Consider the following 27,663-nt stretch of genomic DNA (forward strand, 5'->3'; position numbering starts at 1 on the left):
AATGAAAGTGGCAGTGGCGGTCACTTTGACAGTCTTGAAATACCACAGAATATGCAAGAAAACGGTTTCAATGCCCAGATTTGGAGCTATTTTAGTCATAAATGCGTGCATTAAAGGTTTTGTGAAGCAGTGGCCTGTTTAAAGATATAGTTGACCCAAAAATGAAATTTGCTAAAAATGTACCCACACTCAAAATGTAGGTGAGTTTGTTTGTTCATCAGGTTTGTAGAAATGTGTCTCTGCATCAGTGTCTCAGCAACGGATGCTCTGCAGTGAATGGGTGCCGTCAGAATGAGAGTCCAAACAGCTGATAATAACATCACAATAATCCACAAGTAATAGTCATGAAGCGAAAAGATGTGTGTTTGTAAGAAACAAATCCATCATTAAGACATTTTTAACTTCAAACCACTGCTTCTGGCTAAAATATGAGTCCATAATCCATAATAACGCTTCCTCCAGTGAAAAAGTTGTTTGTCTGAATCAGGAGAAAAATCTGCAATCCGCATCTGTTTACAAGCCAAAACGGTCTAAAGCAGCTCTAAAACAGCATGATATCATTTGAACTGATTTCAGGACCGGATTCAGACGTTCCATTTGTTTCTGTGTCACCTGAAACTTCCTGAAAGAAATCGCTTTAAAATGACATTTAAAATGGCTTCAGTAAATGCTACACTGCTGAAATGATGGGAACATTCTCCTTGGAAAAAGAAACCAGTAGAATTAGTGTGATAGTGGAAGGCCTTTAACTAGTTGAATTTTAGAACACAAACATTTAGCAGACTGTCCACATGATTCATGGAGACGCCTGAGTGCTCTGGTCCTCATTACTTTAGGTGTGTTTATTTTTTTGCATTAAATGTCACTGGTACGGCTTCCAAGAGCCAGATCCCCCAGCGTGGAGAAGAAGTCTTCCATTTCCTTCTCAAGGAGGCGATTGCGGTTTTCTGCATCCTCACGGGCCCGTTCAGAGTTTCTCAGTTTGATCTCAAGCATTCGTTTTCTTGTTCTCTCCTGTTCCATCTCTTGCTCAAGTCTCTCCATCTGCGCACACAGGGCTGAACTCGACTCTTCCAGCCTGCAGAGGGCAGAACACAGATGAGTGGACAATACAGATATCACAACGCACAGTTACTTAAGAGGTTTTCAGACTAGGGTTACAGGATCCTGAGGGGCCACAGTAGGAGAGAGAAAACAATGTTTTTCTCATAATTGTTGTTTCATTTGTAAAGTCTGGACGGACTAATTATTTGATTCTACTGACAGTAAAATAACAATAGATTTTTATTTGTACAACTAAGGCCACTCTAGTAGTGGGTTAAGTAAAACAATATATTAAAAAATTATTAGAATTTGAAAAATATATATATATATAAATTGGTCTTTAAACAATAAATTTACCAAAACTACAGCTTTTTACTTTTCAGGACAGAATTTGTTTCTAAACAAAGTTTCTCTAACAGATGATAATGGTTCAAAGGATCTCCAAATTCTTCAAAAAATTTGGAAAAAATATATTTTTTCTTGTAATTTTTTCTCAGCTCTTGTTGGAAAAATGCTGTTTCATTAGAATCAAAATCACAAAGTACATGTTTTCTTCCTAATAGGGCACATTTTCTCACACAGTATACATGGATCTATAGACATGAAATGTATATTTATATATTATATATTTTATGAATGGTGTAATTTGCAAGGGGATCATATTATTTCGGAGTTCTTGGGTTCAAAACATTGCAATACACCAAATAATGTAATTTTTAGCATCGTCATATGACCCCTTTAAATATGTGTCATTTTCAAACAATTCCAATTGCCCGTTTCATTTAAAAAACAGCAGCCTTACTTTTTAATTCTAGATTCATAAGTCTGTTCCTGCATCCTCAGCTCTTCTTTCAGTTCTGCCACGACGCTGACCAGAGACGAAGGGCTTTCGTCTGCTTCTCCGTCTTCATCCACGACTCTAATGACCGGTGCGGCGCTCCCATTGTCACCGCAAAAAAAACCGCACGTGCGCTTCTCCTCAGCGTCCTCCTCGTGTTCACCGGGCTTGGCTTCCTCCTCGTCCCGTTCCTCCGGAGCGCTCGGCCCGTCTTCTGTCCCCAGCGGCTCGCCTCCAGAGTCTGGGACGGAGATCTCACAAGATGAGGTGGACCACGGCGTGCTGTCCATACTCGTCGAAGACGTGACGTTGTCATAAGTAGACAGTCTCTGAGAGGAGCCCGAGTCCCTGGAGCGTTCGCCAGATGAAGTTCGGCGGTGTCCCCTCAGTGAGGACAGACCGTTCATTAACCAGTTCCCACCGTCCACTGCGGAGGCTCCTTTGGCCGAGGAGCCTTTGAAGGTGTACTTCCATCCTGGAAGCGTCTTGGTCTGCTTACTAGGGCTGACGGCTGTCTCTCCCTTTCCTTGAGGCGAGGGCTTGGAGGCTAAAGCGGTGTCCGCAGACGGGCAGGTGTGGAGATCCTCCTCAGAGATCCAGTCCACCAGATTGGATTGCTGAAGTTGCTGGCTTTGGTCCTTGAGCTCCGTCTGGTTCTGTGATGTTTCTGAGTCTTTTTCAGTGTACAAGCCCTCGTGTTTGCTGATGAGCAGCGTCATGAGATGTTGAACAAGGGAGGTGCCTATAAAACACACACACACACACACAATTCTTTATTCCATCATCCTCATCTATAAGTGATGTTTAAGTTGTAAATTAGGATGCAAAGTCCTAAAAACAAATAGGTGAGAAACAATTTTCACCCAGAAATAGTCAATTTCACAAAAAATTACTAAGAACTAGTAAGTATTAGTAATGAAATCAATAGAAAGACTGAAATAGTATTTTCTTATAAAATGTATTCTTATAATCTTTGTTTCATTTATGACTTTGAAAAATGGTGATTTTACTGAGCCGTCTCATGGCGTGCCCAACGTTTCATTCGGCGTGCCAATAGAGGATTAGATGTCGTCAGCAGCATCGGGGGATGGGCTATCGTCCTCTGAGGATAAAGATTTGGCAGGGCTGCCCCCCTCGGGTGTTGTCGTCACCGCTGAATCAGACCCAGAGTTGAAGGCCATGCTTTCCTGGGCCGCCGTGAGCATCGGGCTGGAGGTGTGAACACCTCTCAGTCCCGAGCCCTCATGGCTGGATGATTGGTTTCTCGGCACGGGCCGTGGCTCGCGACCATGCCCCGCCCTGGTTCCTTTCTTCCTGGAGGTGCATGAGGAGCTGGCAAAGTTGTGGATGGCCCCTTTTTTGGCCAGAAGCCGCTCGTCTACCCTCCTCCATCTTCCATCCTCACCACCCTCGATGGTGGGGCGGCTAGGGGTTACACAGACATTCCCCAGGTGGAGAGAGCGGTCGCAGTGGACTTGTGCCTGTTAAATCGTCCGCATTTCTCCTCCAAAGCCAGTAGGACCACAGCAGCTCTCGTTGCTAAGGCCTACAGTGCTGTGGGCCAAGCCGCCTCTGCCCTGCATGCAATGGCTATCCTGCAGGTTCACCAGGCCAAGGCACTAAAACAAATGCAAGAGGGTGGGACCAACCCGAGGTTGATGCAGTAGCTGCTCACGGCAACTGACATTGCTCTCCAGGCGACGAAAGTCATGGCGAGGTCCCTCGGGAAGGCGATGTCCACACTTGTGGCCCAAGTGCGCCATCTATGGCTCAACCTGGCCGAGATGAGAGATGTCGACAAAGTGTGCTTTCTTCACACGCCCATCTCCCAGACTGGGCTATTCGGCGACACTGTCAAGGACTTAGCTCAGCAGTTCTTGGCAGTACAAAAGCAGACTGAGGCTATTCAGCACATCCTGCCCCAGCGTGATCTGTCAGCTGCCACTGCTCCGCCACGGGCCACGCCTCTGCCTGCCAGTCGCCGAGGGCACCCTTCTGCGGCCTCCATAACTGCTCCGTCCTGTGCCAAGAGCACATCGAGGCCAGCGCGTCGAGCCCCCCCCCCCCCTGTGTCTCAGCCGGCCCCTAAGTCATCCAGGAAGACGATGAAGCGGCCCTGGCACGGATGGCCCGGAGACGCGAGGAACTGCTCTTCTGACGGAGATGGTGAGCACAGTGCCACTCCTTCCCCCTAAGGAGGGCCGGGTGGAGAATCCTTGGTTTCGTTTTGTTTATGTTCCGTCATTGGCCTAAGGGCCAGCGGTACCCACATTCTCAAAGAAAGAGCAGTTTCCCTTTCCTATGGGCCACGCACTGCCTCCTCACTCTCGCCCATGACGCCCCCTATTGCCAGCGGCCAAGAGATCGTGGTTCGGGGACACAACGCCTCCCCACACATCTCCATCTGGTCCCTCCGGGGACATGGGGAGTCCTGCCATGATGAGCCAGAACATGATGCCTTCTGGGCCATCCAGCATGACTTCCCACCACTGCGGGTATGTCGATTGTCCCTTTGGTGCCACTTGCACAGAGTTTAGGAGCGTGGCTTGTGCTGCCCAACCCCTCCCGCTGGCTCATTCGGACAGTCCTCAGCTACCTGATTCAGTTCACCAGGTGACCCCCCAGGTTCAGCGGCATCCTTGGGACTTTGATGGTAGTCCGAGATGCCCCTGTCCTGCACAAGGGGATTTCTGTCCTATTGGCGAAGGACGCAATCGAGCCTGTTCCTCCAGCTGAGATGGATTCAGGGTTTTACAGCCTTTACTTCATTGTGTCCAAAAAAGGTGGTGGCCTCCGACCAATCCTGGATCTATGAGTCTTGAATTGGACCATTCACAAGCTCCTGTTCAAGATATTGACACAGAGGCACATCATCAGATGCATCCAGCCCCAGGATTGGTTTGCCCTTAGAACAAATGTCCCGACATGTTGTTGTCCCAACGGATGCCTCCGCCACGAGCTGGGGCGCTACATGCAACGGGCAGGCAGCCTTGGGGCTCTGGACAGGGCTTGACTGCTTTGGCACATCAACTGCCTCGAGCTGTTGGTAGTTGGCAGTGGCAGTTCACCTCTTGGTGAACCCGTGTCTTCCCTTGACAGACCCGTTCTGTCAGTCTCTTCTGGCTGTCCTTCCTCCCTACTCCCAGGTAGAACCTGCCTCAGAGACCATTCCATATGTAGTACTGCCCCCTGGGTCAGTCCACGGCAGAGTCTCCACATGTCACTTCCCTGCGGTCAGGATGCGGTCTCCATAGTGCCCTTCCCCATTGTTACCGCCAGCTCTAAACAATAAACAGGAAAGGCCTGAAGTACCTTTCACAAAGGTCAAAATCCCTTCTCTCAGAAAAAAAATCCTGTGCTCAGGAACAGCAGCATGGCTATCTCCAGCAGCAATGTACTCACCCTTTTGGTCCCTGCGGGCGCCAAGGTCAGTGAATTTGCGCTGGGGCAAGGTTACGACCTTTGCGTAGCATTTGTCTTACATGCTACAGGTTGTCAACATTTGTAATGCCACAGGGTTGTGACAGGGTTCAGGTTGTGGTGCTTTCTATAGACCCCTATGTTGTCACAACATAAATCGTAGTGAACGACAGAAAGGGAATGTCTCGGTTACATACATAACCCTCGTTCCCTGATGGAGGGAACGGAGACATGATTGACCATCGAACCATTGCTGGTTGCCAGGGACATGTTTTGAGCTCATCAGGGTAAAACCTGACGAGTGCATGTACCTGTCGTCTCTTTATACCTGTATGCATGGGGAGTGGCTGAGCATGCAAAATTCACTAGCCAATTTTCATTGGCGTTTTCTCTTAATCAGAGAGGATTCGGGCTCCCAAGTAAGACCCCTAATGTCGTCACGACATAACGTCTCTGTTCCCTCCATCAGGGAACGAGAGTTATGTACATAACCGAGACGTTGTACATTATGAATTTACACATTTTCCAGAAAAAACGTTGCACTGGGTCAAAACTGCATTGTTGAGAGGAAAAAAAGTTGCATTGGTGTATAGGTGAAATTTTATTATTACATTTAGAAATAATGTAAAATGCACTGTAACATTATTTTTGGAAGTTGTAAATAAAACAAATATTATTAGAGTATATTTACAAGAAAATATTGTTTCAGTCTTGCTACTTTATAAAGCAGGAATTGTGTGTGCTCAGAATAAACAAAACAAAGGTTCTCAGGTGAGTAGAACAAAAAGAAGACAGTTTTTAGTCCAATAGGTAGCTGAATTTGTCCACACACTACAAAAAAAAAAGTCTACCAAATTTTGTGAAGGGAAATTGTTGGCATGACAATTATCCCTCATTGATTAAGATCAGCTGTCAACAATTTGCAATTGTGTCTATATAAGTGTGGTGTTGCTTTTTTGCCTGATGAGCACTGAAGAAAGCATGGGCTGAAACATCTGCTCTCTGGTCTGTTTTTAATACACTTTGCATTTTGTTCACTTTTGCATATGAAAAATAATTGGATTTTTGGTAGACCTTTTTTGGTCTGTTTTTTTTTTTCTTTTGCAACGTGCGGACAAATTCAGCTACCTATTGGACTAAAGTCTTTCTACTTTAAAATTTCACGATTAATTCAGTGTTTTACTTGCCATTTCTTTGTAAATACTTATGAAATTTACTACCAATTTCAGAGTACTACCAATTCCTAGCATATTTGAAACAATTTTATTTTGAAAGAATTTTGTATGCTTGACATTAATTTCATTATCCAAGTTGCTTTGGAATACAAGTGTTCCATTTCATTTCAGATGTTAAAACAAACAAAAAAAAAACGCCACAACCTATTATTCCAGAATATTATTGCTCCAAATTTGGAAACATATGGAACATATTTGAAACTGTATCTAAAATATATAAGGGAAAATAAATGAACTCTAATACTCAAAAATTCTAATGCTAAATGCTAAAAAATATAATGCTAAAAAAAATGTGTTGAAACAAGTAAAATATGAGCTACTTCTGGATATATATAGGCTATATGTTTGATGGTACATGCTCAAATATTTAGGTGTGTGGTAGATTATAATGCCACAAATATAGGCTACATTAGGCACAGCTGAGGCAACCATCCTGCAGGTGTCTAGTTTTGAAGTGGGTTTTGTTCTACAAAGTAATGGGTTGGAAATGAAATAAGTGCTTACCTTCCATAATAGCTACTGGATCCTCCATTTTGGGACGGAGGATATTTGGTCCAAACACGGTGGCCAGGTTCTGCACACACATTTTGTTTTCATTTGAGTGAGACTGCACCTCATCCAGAAATCTACAACAACAGAGCGCACTTTCAGCACTGAAGCATGAAAACGACTGACAAAAATGTGTCTGAAATGATTATGTTGGACATACTTGCATATATATTTCAAAAGGTTGTAATTGGCAGCTGGAAGGGTCGTGACTAGCTTCCCTAATTCTTGTATTCCCTGTGGAAACATGAAGTCATTGAAGTGACCAAAACTCTCGTGGTTTGAATTCAAGTGAAAATATTAATGGTCTATTTTATATTTAAAGACGTGAGCTTCACGCATCCTCGGCATCTGCGCATCGCATCATGTCAGCCGTGAAATATGTGGGAGGAATATTGGCTAGCAAACCACATACTGACTGAAACGGCTTTCTGTTTTATGAGCACACCAACATACGTTTTGACAACATAACTGGTGAAATATTATGTACTAATACCAGCAAACAGCTCAACAGCAAGCTAATTCTGTAAGTGTGTACAGGTCAGAGCATCCCTGTACATCATATGATAATTCATTAAGCTTGTTCCAACACAGCAGCTGCGTTCTTTGGATTCAGTTTTCAAAAAACGCAAATGTTCAAAAGTCTGTTCAACACATCAGATGCGTCATTATTATTGTCATCAAAGTATTATTTTCCTATTTTTGATTGGTGGAAATAGTATAGGTTTATGACTACAAACCACAATCTATTTCTAAACTAACAAGCTTTTAATGAGTGACAGCTTTTAAGAAATTACTGTTAATAATTCTGGTGCAGATTTTGTTCATTTATTTTTTAATGTTACACATTTTTGACAAGCTTGATGTTTGCAAAACTGTGCTTAATAATTATATATATATATATATATATAATTAACTTTCTTTGCTTTATACATCATTCATATACAACTAGCAATATTTATTGCTAGAAAATAACTAAATTACAAAAACAACAGTTCACTTTTCTCCTCTACACTGCCTGTATGTTCAGATATGGTGCGGTCACTAACCTCCTCCTCATCTTTGGCCAGGAGCTGAGCACAAGTGAGAAAGTCGTCATACTTGCAGAAGGGAACGACGGGCTCGGGGAGCTCCCTGAGATACAGCTTCAGCAGGGAAGCCACAGTGTGGACATCAGTGTCACTAGAAATGCCAATTATAGGGTTAGTATGAACAGTTGGTCACGGTTTATTGCTCCATGTCTGTGCTTGGAGTAGATGCATACCTGTCAAACTGAGGTTTATCTCCACAGTCAAAGGCCTCCTGAAGCTCCTTCACGAGGCTGGCTTGTCCTGGCATCCGGAACAAGCCTTCTTCATCAAGACCCTGTTCCCTGATGAAATCCACACACTGCTCCACTAACAGAGGGGCGAGACGAGGACCAAACTTCCTTTCATACTGTACAGTGTCCTCCAAACGCTGGCCAAATATGCCTGTAGAGATGAAGCAGCTCATTTTTAGCTTATATCAGTCAAAACACACATCACTTCTTACAAAAAAGGTACGATACAGTGATAATACTATTGCACTTTGATAGTGTTTTGCCGTGATATTTACTCTACATTCGTAAAGTATAGATGTTCTCTGTTGACATCTATGGTTCCATGAAGAACATTCATAGACTCTTTCCATTGCACAAAAGGCTCTTTAGTGGAAAATATTCTTTAGATTAATATATTCTTCACACTAAGAAAAAGTAGTTATTTTTAAGAACTCTTCCGCATTGGAAGGTTAAAAGGTTCTTCGTAGTGGAAAAATTATTTTATAAATGTTTGAAAAAAAAAAACCTTTTGAAATAAATTTTTAAGAGTTTAAGGTAGTTCTAGAATTACTATCATTGTACAGAATGGGAAAAACATCTTTATTTTACTTGTCGACCATTTATTTTAAAAAGCAGATACAACTACAGATCAACTACACCGTTCACAACTACACTGTTTACATTTCACATACTCATATATATATATATATATATATATATATATATATAATCAATTACAATTACATATGGTATATTGATATATATGTGACCCTGGAGCACAAAAGCAGTCATGAGTAACACAGGTATATCTGTAGCAATAGACAACAATACATTGTATGGATCAAAATTATACATTTCTCTTTTATGACAAAAATCATTAGGATATTAAGATCATGTTCCATGAAGATATTTTGTAAATTTCCTAACATAAATGTATCACAACTTCATTTTTGATTAGTAATATGCATTGCTAAGAACTTCATTTGAACAACTTTAAAGGAGATTTTCTCAATATTTAGATTTTTTTGCTCCCTCAGATTCCAGATTTTCAAATAGTTGTATCTCAGACAAATATTGTCCTATCATAACAAACCATACATCAATGGAAAGATTATTTATTCAACTTCTGATGATGTATAAATCTCAATTTCGAAATATTGACCCTTATGACTGGTTTTGTGGTCCAGGGTCACATATGTGAAATGTGAACAGTGTTGGGAAGGTTACTTTAGAAATGTAATAGTTTACAGAATACAAGTTACTCTTTTAAAATGTAATAAGTAGTGTAACTATTTCAATTACTCTATTAATGTAACTGATTACATTTGATTACTTTTCTAAATTTCTAACAAATGTTTTCAACTGTTAATCATTTTGAAGCATGTAAAGCAGGAAGGGTTAATCTCGCAGTAGAACTCAACACTGATTTCTGTCAGACTTTCAAAATCCTTCATCACTTGAATTAAGATCATAATGATTTAATTTTAAAGCACAGTGACCACAAAATCAGACTTTAGTACCTCTTTTTACTTTGAGATCATTCTGAGGTTAAATACAGATGTAACATCATAACTAGATATAGTTTAATAGCTATGATACTGTTTTTGAAATAAGATTTTTGCGTTTTTCACAAGTATATTCTCTTTCCATTGATGTCCTCTCAGCGCATGTTTCTCGTCCGGGTTCTCTCAGGTGGCAGAACGTTGTACAAACTATTGAGGCGTTTCAAATACTAACGACAAGAAGAGCACAATGAAAGAATGTTTTGATGTGGATATAGTCCTCAGAAGATGTCTTAGGCCTAGTTGTCTTAATAACTTAAGATTGAATTTTCTTCTCGGCGTCAGTTGGTGCTGCTTTCAAGACCACGGTAGGAAAATCTCTTTCGTGTTATTATTCATCTAAAGATAACATTAACAGGGCTTTTACAGATCTAGCTGCTAATGGAAGTGGAGACACATTGCCACATTGTCTATACTGAGAGCTGATAACTTGAACTTGCTTTACATTACTTGTTTGAACTTTCTATTAATAACATGTCTTTGTAATTTAATCTCTGGATAGTGAGGCATCTACTCTGCTCAGTGATATTTTTGTGAACATAGACCACTGACAACACTGGTGATATCTTGTGAACACACATGAAACATCCGATGGTGGAGAGAAGTAATGACCAATGTGTAACTAACTAACTGTGACACAGTATGTGCATTTTAATTTTGTGGTTTACCTCCTCCAAACGGAGCCCAAATGACCCGTCTGATGGCCTTCACCCAGTCGTCCATGTCACTCTGGGAGTTGGCCATGAGTAGAAAGGACTCATGGCTCATCGCAGCCTTGTCTTTCTCACCAGCTGAGACAGAAAACAAGAGAGGTAGTCTGTCAGATGATGGAATTACTACTGCATCTCTGTTTATTACTCAAAGAGACATATCTTCCATTATATATCTTACCTGAAGAGTTTCATTTTAAATAAATTCTAGAGTAAGGTATTTTAACAAACTGCAAAAAAATGTAAGAATTCTTAAACATTGCTGCTATTACTTGCAACTAAGATTATGTGCCAAGATAGGAAATGGCCACAGAGCTGCTAGCTTTCTGTTGTTCCTTTTTTAGATCACATGAATAGCACAGATTTTTCCCCAAGATGGATTTATATGTAGAATTATATTTACACACAAACAAATGTCATGCAGTCATTGTACAATGCTGCTGTAAAGAGTTTAGCCTGAAATAAGTAAAGGAAGAGTATGTGACCCTGGAGCACAAAAGCTGGTTTTGTGCTCCAGGGTCACATTTATTGAGCGCCTCACAAATAAGGACAATAGAAGCAAAGCAACAAAAGAGCAATGGTGTACAAGTGCTATGATATACAGTATGATATAATGATATGATATGATGCTATGGTATATACAGTATATTATATGATATATAATATAATCTTAAAATAACAGAATCTCTGTGTTTTTTAGTTTTAGGTCGAGTGTTACATTTCGATGTCAAGGCTTTAAAATTACTGAAATTAATATATATATAATTTTGCCAAAGGAAATAACAGGTGCATGAGGATATAGTTGAAATATATTGTGAAAAAATGCATATTAATGTATTCATGAGCTTCTTTAGTTCACTTAATAACATGCAATTGCGACTTATAAAGAATTATAAATTTAAGAATTTTTAAGAAAATGTAAGAATTGTGAGCTGATTTTTTGCCCTCAGAACTGGACTTTATAACTCGCAATTGCAAGTTTATATCACACAGTTCTGAGAAATGTCGTCAGAATCGCCAGACGTAAACTCGCAATTGCAAGAAAAATTCAGAAATTTTTATTTCTCTCAATTGCGAGTTTATACCCCATAATTCTTTCAATCTTGCAATTATGAGAAAAAAAGTCAGAATTGTGAGATAAAATGTCACAATGATCTTTTTATTCTTTTTTATTTTGTGGTGGAAACCATTTTCCGTACCTTTTAGATGGAATAATGCTAATTTATATATGTATCTCTGTTGTCATGTATCAGTGAGATTTATTTCAGTATTACTTCAAGGTTTTAGTAGCAAACTTGTTGTCCCTCTGGCCATCATTGGCATGAAAAGTTGAACTTAAAACAGACTTAGAAAGACCAAAGTAACAAAGACTTTTCCAGTTACCCATTGGGTTTGCATCAGTAAAGGATAAACAATAGAAAACGTCCACAATGGCTTCAGTTCAAAGCTTCACAATGATAAATGAAAAAAATCAGAAGCATTGAACAGCCAATACTCTGCCGGCCAGATAAAATGACTAGAGGAATATGTCATGAGAAGATAAGTGTTCACAGCAGTGTCGACTGAACGGAAAAAAACAAGTACTGATGCAATTAAGATAAATAAGAGAAGCAGACCCAGCAGTACGTCTGAGGCTAACGCTCTCACACAGAGTGGAATCTGACTCGAAGGCATAATGAGGAACCTTCATTTCTCACCATGGTGTGGCATTTTGTTAGCATTCATGTCTCTATAGGTGTCAGAATGTCTGCCGAGCTTGTGGGGAAGATACAAATGGGCTTGTGGCGAAATAACAACAGTGATCTGATTAAGTGAATTCTGGGGATTTTTTCCTTTTTCAAACAACCATTTTGTGTTGATTTAAGCATGAAATACAGATTCAGTGCAGGCTTTGACAGATACGCAATTATGTGCTCAACATGCAATTGTTTCATCTGTTATGTCCATGAATTTGGCAGCATTTTATATTCATGTGTGTTCCTGGGAATCAAATCCATGACTGCACGTGATCTGGATTATGAGCTGTGTAATTATGCACAGGACTGAAGAAGCTTATCTCAAATTGACCTTTGGAGAAATATTACGAGCAGGAGTGATTATGCTCCTTATTAACATCAACTGACAGATGCTACATAGCAGGCAAACACTACATGAAAACAAACAGGCTTGAGATATGAGGCCCTAATGAGCACACTATATTGCCATTTTTTTAAATTATTGGTATCTGATTGGTATTGATAATCAAAGGACTTATGTTTGCCAAATCAAACAGTAAATGTTTTGTATACATACCTGCAATCCTGTGGCCTTTCGGCGAAATTCGCCATTCTAACACTGAAATAGGCCATTCAAGTGATTCATCCAAACCTGAGGAGTTTTTATTTGGGGAAGTGAAACTGACTGTCTTCAGAAAAGTTTTGATGGCATTTTATTTTTATATTACTTCCATATAATGCCTAGTGTTTATTAACACAGTGCTTTGCATATAGGGTAACCGCTGTATTTCTGCTTTTCCATAAGAGCCATCTACTGTGCTATTTTATTCAACCCGTCTGTTGTTTTTGTTCAGACCAATGTTTATCATTTTATAAACTTTGTTTGTATCAAAACTTGTATTATTTGAAATGTAAAGTTGTTTAAATAATAATTTTTACAGTATTCTTTTTATTTTTGTCTTTTATGTTACCATAGATATGATATTTTAAAAGAATGTTACATGTAGTTCCATCCTAATATCAGATTTGAACAAATTCAGCTTCTGGTTCTAATAATTTATTTATTTATTTATTTTAGCTTGCGGGTATATGTATACCTAGTTACAAAGTTCATTCATCTTATTTATCATACGTAAAAAAGTTTATATCCCTGATTTTATTATTTACTCATTTTGAACACTTGAAAACAATTTCGGACATCATGTTGATTAGCGGCCATATTAAAAATAAAAATCCCTTAAAAAAATTAACATTGCATAAACATTATTGAACAAACAATTGCATTAAGAACAAACTAATCTGTACAAAAATAACAAACCATAACCCAGCATTTCTAGGCCTTTGTATATTTTTTATTGACCCAGAATTGATTTTTTATTGATCTAGAAAATCCTCATTACTTGGATTTCTGCATGTAAGTGCATGAACTAAGGTATTACCTAGGTTTAAGGTTGGTTTGTGCCGCGGTGGTTTACAGCAGCCCTGCCCCATGATGCACTGGAGGGATTGAGCTGGTACTAATGCTCTGCCATGTCTCTTACTCCAACAGATTGGCCATTAACCCAAACGCAGCTCAAGTAGTTCCCTCACAACGCAGAATTCATGCTGCAGATGTGTTTGCGTCAAACCGTCACTTTCAGAAACAAATCTTCAATAGTTGTCATTTACATCTCATCTCAATCATCCCAGAGAGGATAGCATAAGAAAAATCAAGATCATGCTGTACGTCCCGGAAAACCAGCGAGTAGAAAATCCTTTTGATATCTCAGTTCAGCTCAAGCAGCAGCACTTGACTTCTGTTTCTCTCATTCCCACTGACTTCTCACGGTAGACTGACAGAAGGAGACGGCCTGCTCTGTTAGTCCTTTCTAAACACCTCAGTGCACTTAAGCAAACAAACAGCACACCAGATGCATCGATCTCAGAGGACCTGATGCTTGGAGAAATCCTCTTCACTAGCAGAAATCTCACTAAATATCACAACTTTGTATAGCAAGCGTGGGTTAGCAGATCCAGAGGCTGCCAGGGTCTCGACTCGACCTGTTATCTGTGATTCTGTATTATAAATGCCTTGAAAACACAGAAGCATGAAAATCTCCCAGTAATGCCATGTTTTTCCCACTGGTTTAGATCCCATTTTTGTATCAGCGCTTGTCATTTATATCCCTGTAATGAATGGTGCCATTGTTGGATATTTTTGGATTTTATTTTCCTGTTAAACACAATCTTCTGCAACCTTCTTTACTGATTTTTATAAACTGAACATATGAATCTGAACATTTATATTGTTTTTATTATTTGAAGATGAACACTTACTGAACTGGAACAACTTAGGTTTACTTGACTATCCATGCATCATTTTTTAGAAAAATCAGTGAGTCTCAAATATAATAATCATCTCAATCATCATTGTATTGCATTGCATTGCATTGTTTTGATCATTAAGCATTTAAATTGCATCATACTCAGACATATGACAACTGATATTTATATTGTTTTATATAAGCAGTCTGTTAAACTGTTATGACGATCTTGCATTACAAACTACCCGAATGTCTTCTGTGTGGCCATATAAATATCAACATCTGCACAAATTTGCATCATTTGTTATTCAGTTTGGGCCTTTAAATGTTTCTGAATGTCAGTTTTTCCTTGATTCAGTTTCGAGTCTGTGCAGTTGTTAATCAAATCCATTTCTTCCATTTCTTCATTATTTTTGAAACTTATTCATTTTCAGAGTCACAATCAACAACAGGCCAGACATCTCCAGACAAATGCTGCACTCATTTTAAAGTTGAGAAGCATGAGGGAGCTCTGAAATCTGCTTTGTGTCATGTTATTGTTTGTTTTGCATGGAAAAGGGACTTTGCCAATAAGCTTGTTTGACTCAAAGGAGCATGCTGGTCAGACGGAGACTGTGGTTAAGGGTGTGTTTACTGATCTGACATGAGAAAGTGCTGTTGGGTGAAGGAAACTGCTGCTAATGTCCATGCTGTGTGCGTTTGGCTGTTTCATTTATTGTGTTTGGTGCATTACTTAGGCTAACACCAAATTCAGTTATCTAAATGTTTAATATGCACTCTAGGGGTGAAAAAGTGATTCACTGATGCAAGCTGATTTTTTCTTGAACTATTCTAGATCGATCTACAAAAATGCATTAGAATTTTACATTAATTATATGCAAAAATATTCAGCAAATTGCTCTAAGTACAGGGAAAGTATGCATGTTTACCATCAAGAATTAGATCATTTATAACTTGGATCTTGCACAGGTTTGTTTTTATTCTTATTCTGCAGTTGTTTTTATTTTGTATTTATTTATTTATTTTTTGTCACATTGCTGTATTTGGCTTGAGCAGACCAGGGCTACTTTTAATGTGATTATCATGTGCAAAAGAGAGAATTTAATATAAACACTGAATAGATTTGGAGGGCATTTGGAGGTTGACTCCAGTTTTTTTTGCTTTATTGTTTAGAAAAAGAAGCTCTGGTGGGTGTCACACTCATGTGTTATTTACTCATCATAAATAAAACACACACAGTCTGCATCAGTAAATCATGTTGGGGCAAAATCAGCCGTCTGTAATCAGTATATTCTGGAAGGCCTATTCGATTCCTGACACCCAAAAGCCATGCATGCTAGTTTCAGTACAGGACATTGATTTGATGATTTAATATGAAGATCTGCTCACCTGGCACAATCTCAAAAAGGTGTCTGCCGGGTTCTTCTGGGTTGGCTGTCAGTTCATTCACTTGGCTGCCCTTCAGTGAGATGCAGCCCTGCACAGACGAATAGTTAGAAATGCATCAATTATAAAATAACGCGAGCCACTAAAGGGACATGGTTAGCTCCTTGCTAGCGGTATCCTGTTACATTACAGTACATAAGATTTCACAAACCACATAAACAGAGTAAGGAGAGATGACTGAGGATGATGGCAAATGATTTACAGATTCTGAGCACCACTGACAAGCATCTGATCGTGTAAAATGTGTGTTAAGTACTGCCACTCCATAGTTTAAACGGAGTACATGTGATCGCGAATCTCGAAACTGAAAGTAAAACAGGATCGTGCATTCCAAAGCAGTTTCAATGCCCAGCATATTAATAGCGGCTCCCTGATGCCCGCATTTTATTTACAGTGTAATTACCCAACGATACAACTGCGCAAGAAAGTATTGAAATATATATTTTCCTCCCTGTGTTTCCTTCCTATGAGCTACTGAAATGAGCCGCACTGTGAAACAGCCAATCAGAGCAGAGCTCAACATTATTATTCATGACCCTTCCAAATAAGCCACTAACAGACCGTTTAATTCTGGAGAGAAATCCTAGGGTTGTCAATGGGCATGTAAAACTGTTTCTGGAGAATTTTTGCCCTTACCTAAGCCACATACCTTCTATGTAGATATCAGAGATTCAGAAAGTCTTCTTAAGTTTTGTTTTTAAAAAAGATAAAAAATGAAAAAATAAAAGTTTATTCTTAAGTTAGAAAATAAGAAGAAAATACTGTAGCAGTTCATTTTATTATTTTCACGAATCTAGCCCCAGTTCTCCTCCTGAACCACTATTAAATACCCCAGATCGTGATGCATGGGACGTAATGTTCAATACGGCCCGGTCTCCACTGTCTCCTTTTATCTCAGTGTGTGGTTTGCTATGAGATTTGCCTTCACAGGTCTTCCACATTGAATCTCATTGATTAAAGGCAGGAAAAGTGGGAGGGATTGACATTTTCACACACATCCTGGCCAGCGCAGCATGAGCACAGATTAATGGTGTTTGGATGAGTATTGACAGTCTCCTGTGAGGGACGCTGTTCATCTCACTCGTCAGTCTGACAGAAGAACTTACCAAGGCTGGACCGTATTGATTGCTTAATATGAGATGGTCGAAACCTGCCAGAAGCAATGTGCAGGCTTGGATTGTGGTGGAAATGTGAAGCATCTGGGCATAAATGGAGGTGTTCACACTTACTCACTTTGTCACATGATGCTCTAACATAAAGTGCTGTCTAGAATCTAGGAAGAGTGCGTAGACATAAGACACATTTACTGACATATTTGATTCCAAAATGAGTCGTTTATTTTTGGTAAACCAAACAGCTCATTTTGCCAACAGTGCCTGCTCACTTTTTCAGCGGTCTTACTTCTAGAAGTATTTTTCTCATCATTTTTCTTATGGGGATTTTAAAGTCTTTGTTTTACAGTTATATAAGCCATATACCTAACCAACAGCTACAAGGTGATTCACAACATTACAAGCTATGATTTGAAGACAAAAAAATGTGGTTGAAAATTGGACAATAGACAAAGATATATACACGTAGCCTACTTATTATTGACTTACGAAAAGAGCTACAAACCCATGAAGCATTGTGAATGACAATCAAACTATATGGGTAAAGTTTGTGAACAAGTTTGTGTTTCTAGCATGATTAGCATGTTTTAACATGATTAGCAGGTTGCTAGCATGTTTTTAGCACAATTAACATGTTGCTAACATATGTTGTTAGGATGTTTCTAGCATGATTAGCATGCTAGCATCATTAATATGTTGCTAGCATGTTATAAGCACATTGCTAACATGTTGCTAACATATGTTTCTAGCATGATTAGCATGTTACCATCATTATGTTGCTAGCATGTTATTAGCACATTGCTAACATGTTTTTAACACGATTAGCATGTTGTTACTTTGTTGCTAACATATGCTGTTAGAATGTTTCTAGCATTAGCATGTTAGCATCATTAATATGTTGCTAACATACGCGGTTAGAATGTTTCTAGCATGATTAGCATGTTAGCATCATTAATATGTTGCTAACATATGCTGTTAGAATGTTTCTAGCATGATTAGCATGTTAGCATCATTAATATGTTGCTAACATATGTTGTTAGGATGTTTCTAGCATGATTAGCATGTTAGCATCATTAATATGTTGCTAACATATGCTGTTAAAATGTTTCTAGCATGATTAGCATGTTAGCATCATTAATATGTTGCTAACATATGTTGTTAGAATGTTTCTAGCATGATTAGCGTGTTAGCATCATTAATATGTTGCTAACATATGTTGTTAGGATGTTTCTAGCATAATTAGCATGTTGTTAGCATGTTGCTAACATATGCTGTTAGAATGTTTCTAGCATGATTAGCATGTTAGCATCATTAATATGTTGCTAACATATGTTGTTAGGATGTTTCTAGCATGATTAGCATGTTGTTAGCATGTTGCTAACATATGCTGTTAGAATGTTTCTAGCATGATTAGCATGTTAACATCATTAATATGTTACTAACATATGCTGTTAGAATGTTTCTAGCATGATTAGCATGTTAGCATCATTAATATGTTGCTAACATATGCTGTTAGAATGTTTCTAGCATGATTAGCATGTTAGCATCATTAATATGTTGCTAACATATGTTGTTAGGATGTTTCTAGCATGATTAGCATGTTGTTAGCATGTTGCTAACATATGCTGTTAGAATGTTTCTAGCATGATTAGCATGTTAACATCATTAATATGTTACTAACATATGCTGTTAGAATGTTTCTAGCATGATTAGCATGTTGTTAGCATGTTGCTAACATATGCTGTTAGAATGTTTCTAGCATGATTAGTGTGTTAGCATCATTAATATGTTGCTAACATATGTTGTTAGGATGTTTCTAGCATGATTAGCATGTTGTTAGCATGTTGCTAACATATGCTGTTAGAATGTTTCTAGCATGATTAGCATGTTAGCATCATTAATATGTTGCTAACATATGTTGTTAGGATGTTTCTAGCATGATTAGCATGTTGTTAGCATGTTGCTAACATATGCTGTTAGAATGTTTCTAGCATGATTAGCATGTTAGCATCATTAATATGTTACTAACATATGCTGTTAGAATGTTTCTAGCATGATTAGCGTGTTAGCATCATTAATATGTTGCTAACATATGCTGTTAGAATGTTTCTAGCATGATTAGCATGTTAGCATCATTAATATGTTGCTAACATATGCTGTTAGAATGTTTCTAGCATGATTAGCATGTTAGCATCATTAAAATGTTGCTAGCATGTTAGCAGCACATTGCTAACAGAGTAGTTCAGAGTAGTTCAATCGCCAGATTTCTTTTCATAGGCATATTTTTGTTCGAACACACCTGTGGTTTGGTCTCCTCTTCATCCTTGTAGAAGTAGAGGTGGTCAGCACGCAGCACAAACCAGCGCAGCTGCCAGTTCTTCATGATGCTCCTCTGCTTCTTCAGCCAGCCGGCCTTTAGCACTCCCTCTTGGAGACTCGGTGAGGTGGTCTGACACGAGCCACGTGATGGCTCTCCCATCACCATGCTCTTGGACCTGGCTGCAGGTGACGAGAAGAGACGTACATGTCAGTGATCATCATCATCATCATCATCATCATTTCTAGTCATGCATGATTTAAGGATGACAAGCACTTACAGTAGCAGAGGGGAAAACTGTCATCATTTACACAAAAGCAGAACTGTAGGCTATTGTATGATTTCAGAAGTCATACCAACCACTTTTTATGAGACTTTTGTGGTGCTTTTGTGTCTTTTTTGAAGCTTGACTGCTTCACTCTCCATTCATGGCATAAATGCATGGAAAAAGTGATCTAAGCGATTTCTTTAAAAATTCCTCTTTGTTTTTCACGGATGGAAGAAAGCTTCACCAAAAACATGTAGCTTAGGGATAGGTGCTGTGTTTAACCTGTGAGGCAGTGATTTATACTAAATAATCAGAGAATGATATACTCAACGATTCAAAATTACTTGAGTTTCATTGAGATACTGTTATAGTTTTTTTTTTTTTTTTCATTTTCTATGTATTTTTAGTCGAGATGTTGATAATTTAGTTGTGTTTTTGTCATTTTTATAATTCATCTTATGCCTCTGGGCTGTAGACTTAAAATCAATGTGTGGCTTTCAGGGAAAGAGAATAAATCAATGTTTTTTTTTTCTCATTTATATTATTATATTACATAATTCTTCACTTCCAATCCACTGGTGAGCTGGAAAACTGACTGCTCCTTCAGTACCAAATTCATATAGAGTGCAGAAGTAAAAATACCATTGATTTTATCCATAGGGAAGTTGATTTAGAGTGATAACTTAAAAAATGTTTGTCCTTAAAAAATGTTTAGTTGTTTTTATTAGTCAATTAGGTAACACTTTATTTTAGGGTCTCTTAACTAGTTGCTTATTAGCATGCATATTACTAGAATATTAGCCATTTATTAGTAGTAATTAAGCACATATTAATGCCTTATTGTACATCCCCAATCCTACCCAATACCTAAACTTAACAACTACCTTACTAACTATTAATAAGCAGCAAATTAGGAATTTATTGAAGGAAAAGTCGTAGTTAATAGTGAATAAGTGTTACCTAATCCAAAGCGTTATAGCAATTCATAATAACCCTGCTATAACTTTGCTTTGTGTGTTCAGCTTAATCTCCTGCAGCAGAATATGAAGATCCATCCTCTCTGGTCTGTACCAGCTACCCTCTGGTAAATTTATCTGGGATTCTCCAGTATCTCTTTCCCAAAGGGAGTGAGTTCTCATGCTCTAATAGGATCTCCAGAGAGGCTCACTTGATATAGAAACCTCTGCAGTTTGCCATTTCATGTAGTTAAGATAGAGGTGCCAAGGACCACTTTTCAGAGTGTCATTTAACAAAAATAGAAAGTACTATCCTGTATCTATTCCTTAATGGCAGTAAATATATATATATATAACCTTCTGATTTTGCTCTGACACAGGCCACGCAGGCTTAAAGCTGGACTTCTGTATGAACAACCTGTGTCACCATTGATCATTTACAGGAGTCTGTGCAACACACACAAAGTCATCTTATGCCTCTGGGCTGTAGATTCAAAATCAATGCATGTGTGGCTTTCAGAGAAAGAGAAAAAAAAAAATCAATGTGTTCTTCTCATTTATATTATTGTATTATTTTTCACTCCCAGTCCACTGGTGAGCTGGGCTGCTGACTGGTCTTTAAGTCTGTAATTTATATAGAGTGCAACAGTCCAGATTCAATTGAAATTAAAGATGAAATAAAAAATTCCATATTTTCTCCATACATTAAATGGTTTTGATTGGTAACTTATTGTCAGTCCTCTGTTGTGTGTGTCATGTGTTCCCGCCTCTTGTTTCCATATTTGGTTTGTTTCCTGTCCTTGTCTGATGTGATATTAATGCTTGTCCAGCCGTGTTTGTCTAATTATCCATAATTATCCTGTGTATTTATAGTCCTGTCTGTTCAGTGTAATGTTGTCTGGTCTACTCGTTACTCCCCGGTGCTCCTGTCTGTGTCAGCCTTGCCTTGCCTTGCCTTGCCCTGCCATGTCTTGTCCTGATGTGTTCAGTAAAGACTATTATTTGAGTCCTCGTCTGCGTGTTCCTGTGTCCTCCTCGTGTGTGCACCGTGACACTTATAACCATTAAAAATAGACCTACTGTGAGCTAAGAGGTTGTTAATTGATGATATCTGCATTTGGTGAAGCTGTCAACCTGCATATTAAAAACTTGTTTTTATTGTGTTTAACAGCCCTGGATTTCACTACATTACCCATGATTCTACAAAGAAATCTGAGAATCAAAACAAGATAATTACAGCAAAAGAACTGCTCAGCGCTACTCCCATGAAGCACCGCAAATTACCTCTCTATGCTCTCAAATGATTGAAATATTTGTATTTATGTGCAATAAATGTAAAATATTGAGTTTTTATACATATACTCAACATCTTTAAATCCGTAGTTTTATATTTCTCCATTCAGTTATTTGCAATGCCTCGTGGGATTGTAGTCCTTTTCCTCACTGAAGTCGTACACATTTGTAATGTGATTCACCTCGTAGCTGGTTGGTTTGGTTCATGGCTAATAACTGTTGAACAACAAATGAATGGGAAAAAATACTTCTGGATCCAAGATCCAAGTTCTGCACTATTACACGGCTCTATAGAATACTTGCTTCTGATTGGTCACAGCATTTTGTGCTCAAATGTTGTATAATTACGCTAAATTGCATAATTGACCATGGCCTCAAGCAACTTATTTCCAATGTTATGGCTCTTGTATCATTCTATGATGCACCTTTGTACGCAATAGTGCCTTTTGGAAAGGGTACCCTCCCAGTGATGAATAGTGGAGAATGTGTGCAACAACAAAAGCAATCTGACTGTTTTTATGTATACTTTGCTGAAATGTTGAGTACAGATGTGGAGGCACTGAGTCAGGCACTTAGAGAGACAAATGTGTGATGGTTCGAGGTCTGTCTCCAATGGCCTTTTCCATAATATCTCCTCCTCATCAGAGCTGCAGGCTTCTTGATTACATTAGCCGTGTCTGTGGGTGTGGTGGCTTCTGGAGCCCTGCTCCGTCTGATGGAGACCAGAGGAAGACAGTGGGCTGCAGCAGGAAAACAAGAGGTATCTGGGTATCTAACTCAATATGTTTATGATATGGGCAGAACTTCCATGTTGAGAATCCTGACTGGTAAAACTGGCAACATTTTGCTCACATAATTATAGTTAGCCATCTTTAAGTCATAATTGACTATGTTAGTATAAACGGGTGGTTTTTGCAGTTTTGGTGGTTAGTCTTATGTGAAATTCATATCAGGCATGGATTTTAATGGTATGATATGATGTTATGATATGATATGACCTTAAGCAAAAATATCACGGTATTGCGATTTAAGCTCTAAAATGTGTTATTTTTAAATGTCTGGGTAAAAAAACAACTAATTTTTTTCCCCCATTGAATGCATTATATATTTTTTTATAAGCAACATACAGAATATTTGGAACAGCAGTATTTGTTTATTTTTTCTTTGATCTATTTCTCAAATGTTTGTTGAATTGTGGCTTGACCTGCGGCTTTTGATGTGGATGGTTGATTTGCTGTTATTTGTGTGTGTGTGTGTGTGTGTGTGTACTTGTTTATGCTACATGGTGGGGATAATATTACAAATAGTAAATGATGTTTATCTGAAATTGTAACAATGCAAACATCTTTTCTGTAGGGGGGTAGGTTTAGGGTTAGGGAAAATATTGTTTGGTCAGTATAAAAGTAATAGAAGTCTATGGAAAGTCCCCACAATTCACAGAAACAAACGTGTGTGTGTGTGTGAGTGTGTGTGTGTTATAGTCGAACCATTAATTACAGAATTTGATTTGATTTTATGTAAAAACATACTACTACTGCTAAGAGTAATATCAAAAGCTGTAAAATCGATTATTGTTAATTTAGTGTTGATGCACATATAGCGATAGCTGATAATTTTTATTTTTTTTTAATTCTTTAAGCAAGAGACAAGAAAGAATTAAAATAAGTACATAAACAAGATGTTTGCTCTATTACAGACCAAACTCTCTGTAGCCATTTTAAATTATAGTCAACACATGTAGCATGAGCAATTTTTGATTTAAATTAGATTGTATAATTTTAAAATCAGTTCTGACTTTAGCTTTGTGAAATTATGCTACATAACACATGCATGCACGAAAGAGAAACAGCGGATGGGCTGAATGAGACACAAATTCCCTCTCTGACAGCAGGTGGCGCTTATGGAACAGCAGCGATGCAGCATTTTCTTGGTTACCACTGTAAACAAAGCATCGCTGCGCTTATATGGATTATCCAGAGGCAAGGTGAAAATAAAATACCATCTAAACTTTTCTGAAGACAACCAGTTACTCTCAGACATACAGTCATATAAACCAAAAATTCAAAATTTAAGACTTTCTTCCAATATTTCTTGCATCTTGAACCATGCTCTGCCTGCTACAATATTTGTCTCCTCTTTGCATCCGTCTTCAGCGTCTCTGGCCTCTATGAAGGGCTGTTTGGAGACTTTGTAATGACATTTTTGAAAATGATTGTAATGCAGTTTGTGAAAGTCCGGAACAGAGATCGGCTGAAATAATCATTCCAGGGGACTTTCTATCTTTGAAAAATATGCCTATAGTGCAGAATGGAACATTTTAGTAGTTTTGAAATATATACCTCGAAACCAGTAATTCATATTCCGCAGCCCTAAACATGAACCTGGTAGTGGCAAATGCAAATCTCAAGTTTCAATTTTTAACATCGTTCACTTACTAAATTTTTATTCTGACTTGGTGGATTGATTATTGCAGCCTGCGTTTCAGTATTTAAAGTTAGCTAAATTTAAGCTAAATTATAATTTATTCTTTCATAGGTGAACACTGTAGGAATAAATTTGCATTTTATTTCTGTGAGTATTATTATAAATTAGAAAAATATAAATCCTGCACACTACTCAATATTGGATCATCACAAAAATATTTTAATGAGCAGCGTTTTGGTCTGTTGACTTTCCACAGGCTTACAAAACATGCAAAGTAGAAGCACATTTAAGAACACATCATTTATAGTGAGTTAAATCAGCTGTTAGTAATGAAAATAGGCCGTTTTTTCTAGTTTTCTTCATCCAGTGCACCTACGATTTTTTCGGTTGTGTGGGGCACTATATATATATTTTTTTTTTGTGAATATTATGCAGAAGTAGGAACTTTCAGCTTTGATGTGTGTAGCAGAAATGTAAACATTCAGTGTTTTAAAACTGTTGCTCAAAGCTGTAAATTTGCGGAGCCCATGACAGAAAGGTTTTCACTGCACTCTGGTTTACATGAGTATTTAGTGCCCATCGGTTTTGAGCATTTTCAGTGCTGAAGTCAAATGGAACAGAGTGCAGACACCCAGTTTACAAATCTCTCTACACGATGATTCATACCTTCCCACTTTGTCTTGGGCGTTTCTAGGATGTGGTCACCAAAACTGTCTGTTTTGGCACGGACAGGATCAACTCTGAGAATAGTTGCCTCTAAAGTTGCAATTAAAATATAGAGGAAAGAATGTTTTCAAGTTGTGCATGATGACAGTGTCAGTACTGGCGCCATTATTGTGGCATATAAATTTGGCACCTTAGATAAAGTCCAGCGCTGGTTAAGATTAGCAACTGCAAGAAACAACCTAGAGCATGGGTTTGCCTACTTTAAGACGTGAACTCCAAATCAGTGTTATTTTACTATCATTAAGGTACTATTATAGCTTAAAAAAAATCTATCTATCTATCTATCCTGTGAGAGAAAAATATTATGTCATATTATGTTTTTTCCTAAATTAAATAATTGGTTTGATTTTGCTATTAGACAAGCAAATTATATCTATTTTATTCTTTTTATTCTATTTTTATAAAAAAATTAGTAGGACTCTAACATCAGGGTCCGATTAGGTTCGATCTCCAGGGAATGCATGAACTAAATCAATGGATATCTTCAATGCAAATCTCTTTGCATAAAAGCATGTGTCAAATGCATGAATATAATGTAATGTCCATTGGGAAATAAATAAGGTATAATGTACCGTCAGGTGGCCATTATCGCAAAACAAACACCTTCAGATTGACGTAAGACCCTGACGCAAAGCAGAGAGGTCTTGAACCGCCCTGAAGGGTTTATTTTGCGATAATGACCGACCGACGGCACATTATCCAGCATAGTGCATGTCTTCTACCAAATAAATGACTGTAAGTATTAATCTGAACAAGAACTGTTGGAAATCAGTTACCTGGGAGGTCAGTTTTACAGCTTGATACTCTTTATACAATAAATTTGAATTCTGCAGAATGCTGTGATTGACCAATGAGAATCAAGCTTTCCAGAGAGAAATAAATAAATAAATGCATCGTTCATGGTTGAACATCTTCCAGCAGATGCTGTGATGTTCAGCAGGTAGTATAAGGCTGGTGGGGGAAGGGCAGGGAGCTATAGGCAGGTTTGAGAGGACATAAAGGGATAAATCACTCAGCCTTTTACATGCATTGAGCTTTGCTTATTAACACAGCGTCATCCATCAAGTTGATGCCTGATGAATGAGACCTTGTGCTCTGCCTGTATTTCACATCTCAACCAAGCCTGCTACAGGCTGCTGATGAAGGATGATCGGTGCTCTGTGTATAAACGCCTCAGCGTGCTGCAGATGATAGTGGGATGTGTGTAACATGCAGCGCTGGACGCTCCTGGTTTATCGTATGGTCAGCCACAACATAATGAGAGTGAAGAGATAACACTTATTGAGTGCATTTGCATTTATATTTATCTGTTTAGCAGACGCTTTTATCCTAATCTTGTTTTAAATCAGAATTGTGATGGCGTAAATAGCTGAATTATCAGTCGGACAGCTGTTTCACATAGTCGTCGACCGATACAGGTATTTATTTATTATAAATATTATTATAAATTATTATAGATAATTATTATATAATGTAATACAATTTTATTCACCTTATATCAATTGGAATGTAAACATATACACTGAAACTATAGCATTTTTTATAATCCATAAAAAGCTGACATAAAGTGGCTAAGGGAAACTATATATACATATATATATATATATATATATATATATATATATATATAAAACATTTAATTAATTTGTACATTTTTTTAAATGTATAATGTATATAATGTTGATATGATCATCAGAAAATAAAAACATAAAATATATAAAATTAGCAGCAAAATATAATTTAAATGACTGTTTTCATAACAGATACCTGCTTCTCAATTTTAATTATATATATATATATATATATATATATATATATGTGTGTGTGTGTGTGTGTGTGTGTGTGTGTGTGTAATTTAATTAATTTGTAATTCTTTTAATTGTATATCATTGAAATGATCATCAGAGTAACATAGCATAAAATATATAAAATTAGCAGCAAAATATAATTTAAAAGCATAAAAATAAAAAAATATATAAATATCATATTGTTGTTATCTATCTATCTATATAAAATTATTATATTTATATTTGTTCATATATTTATAGAAATATTAAGCGTCACAATTGCAGAGTTAAAGTATATAATGAGCAGAGATGCTGTGAGATGAAGCACGTTCAGTGTGTGACAGATGAAATACAAGCGCAGCGTACTGTACCTCTCCTGGTCTGCCTGATCTTTGGACTCAGCATGGCTGCCATCGATGGGCTGCGCTTCCTCCGCTCTGCATATTCCTCCTCCTCAGATCTTCTTCTTCTACATTCTCCCTCCTGCTCCTCTCCTCTGTGGCTCCCTCTTCTATCTTCCTCGCTCTCTCCTCTCTTCTCCGCTAGCTCGCTGACCTCATGTTGCAGGCTGGTTGGGGGCTGGGGGAGGGATTCCTCTCACACACATACACACACGCTCGCTCTCCGCTTCTTACTCACAGACACACACACGCGCTGGTCC

General features: G+C 38.1%; 1 protein-coding gene across 2 annotated transcripts; it reads right to left on the reverse strand.

Moving 5' to 3' along the window:
• LOC306852043 (rho GTPase-activating protein 22-like) lies at positions 1-27,639 on the reverse strand. Of its 2 annotated transcripts, XM_079388638.1 has the most exons (10): positions 27,374-27,531; positions 19,531-19,730; positions 16,063-16,150; positions 10,614-10,736; positions 8,348-8,555; positions 8,133-8,265; positions 7,247-7,320; positions 7,042-7,163; positions 1,847-2,624; positions 1-1,078 (listed from the first exon to the last, which is right to left on the reverse strand). In XM_079388638.1, exons 1-10 carry the CDS (start codon positions 27,414-27,416, stop codon positions 856-858), a joined length of 1,992 nt encoding a protein of 663 aa, XP_079244764.1. In that variant the 5' UTR covers positions 27,417-27,531; the 3' UTR covers positions 1-855. The 2 variants fall into 2 exon arrangements, with proteins under 2 accessions (XP_079244764.1, XP_079244763.1); XM_079388637.1 differs by lacking the exon at positions 1,847-2,624 and having other exon boundaries at positions 27,374-27,639.
• Between the last annotated feature and the right edge of the window lie 24 nt (positions 27,640-27,663).

Source organism: Barbus barbus, assembly GCF_936440315.1.
Source record: "Barbus barbus genome assembly, chromosome: 32".
NCBI classification, from domain to species: domain Eukaryota; kingdom Metazoa; phylum Chordata; class Actinopteri; order Cypriniformes; family Cyprinidae; genus Barbus; species Barbus barbus.

Excerpts from the sequence above, each read along its gene's own strand:
- LOC306852043 (XM_079388638.1), bottom strand. The coding sequence starts at position 27,416 with ATGGCAGCCATGCTGAGTCCAAAGATCAGGCAGACCAGGAGAG. Across the intron at positions 10,737-16,062 it reads CCTTTTTGAGATTGTGCCAG|CTGGTGAGAAAGACAAGGCT; the intron begins GTGAGCAGATCT and ends TTTCTGTCTCAG. Across the intron at positions 1,079-1,846 it reads TATGAATCTAGAATTAAAAA|GCTGGAAGAGTCGAGTTCAG; the intron begins GTAAGGCTGCTG and ends TGCCCTCTGCAG.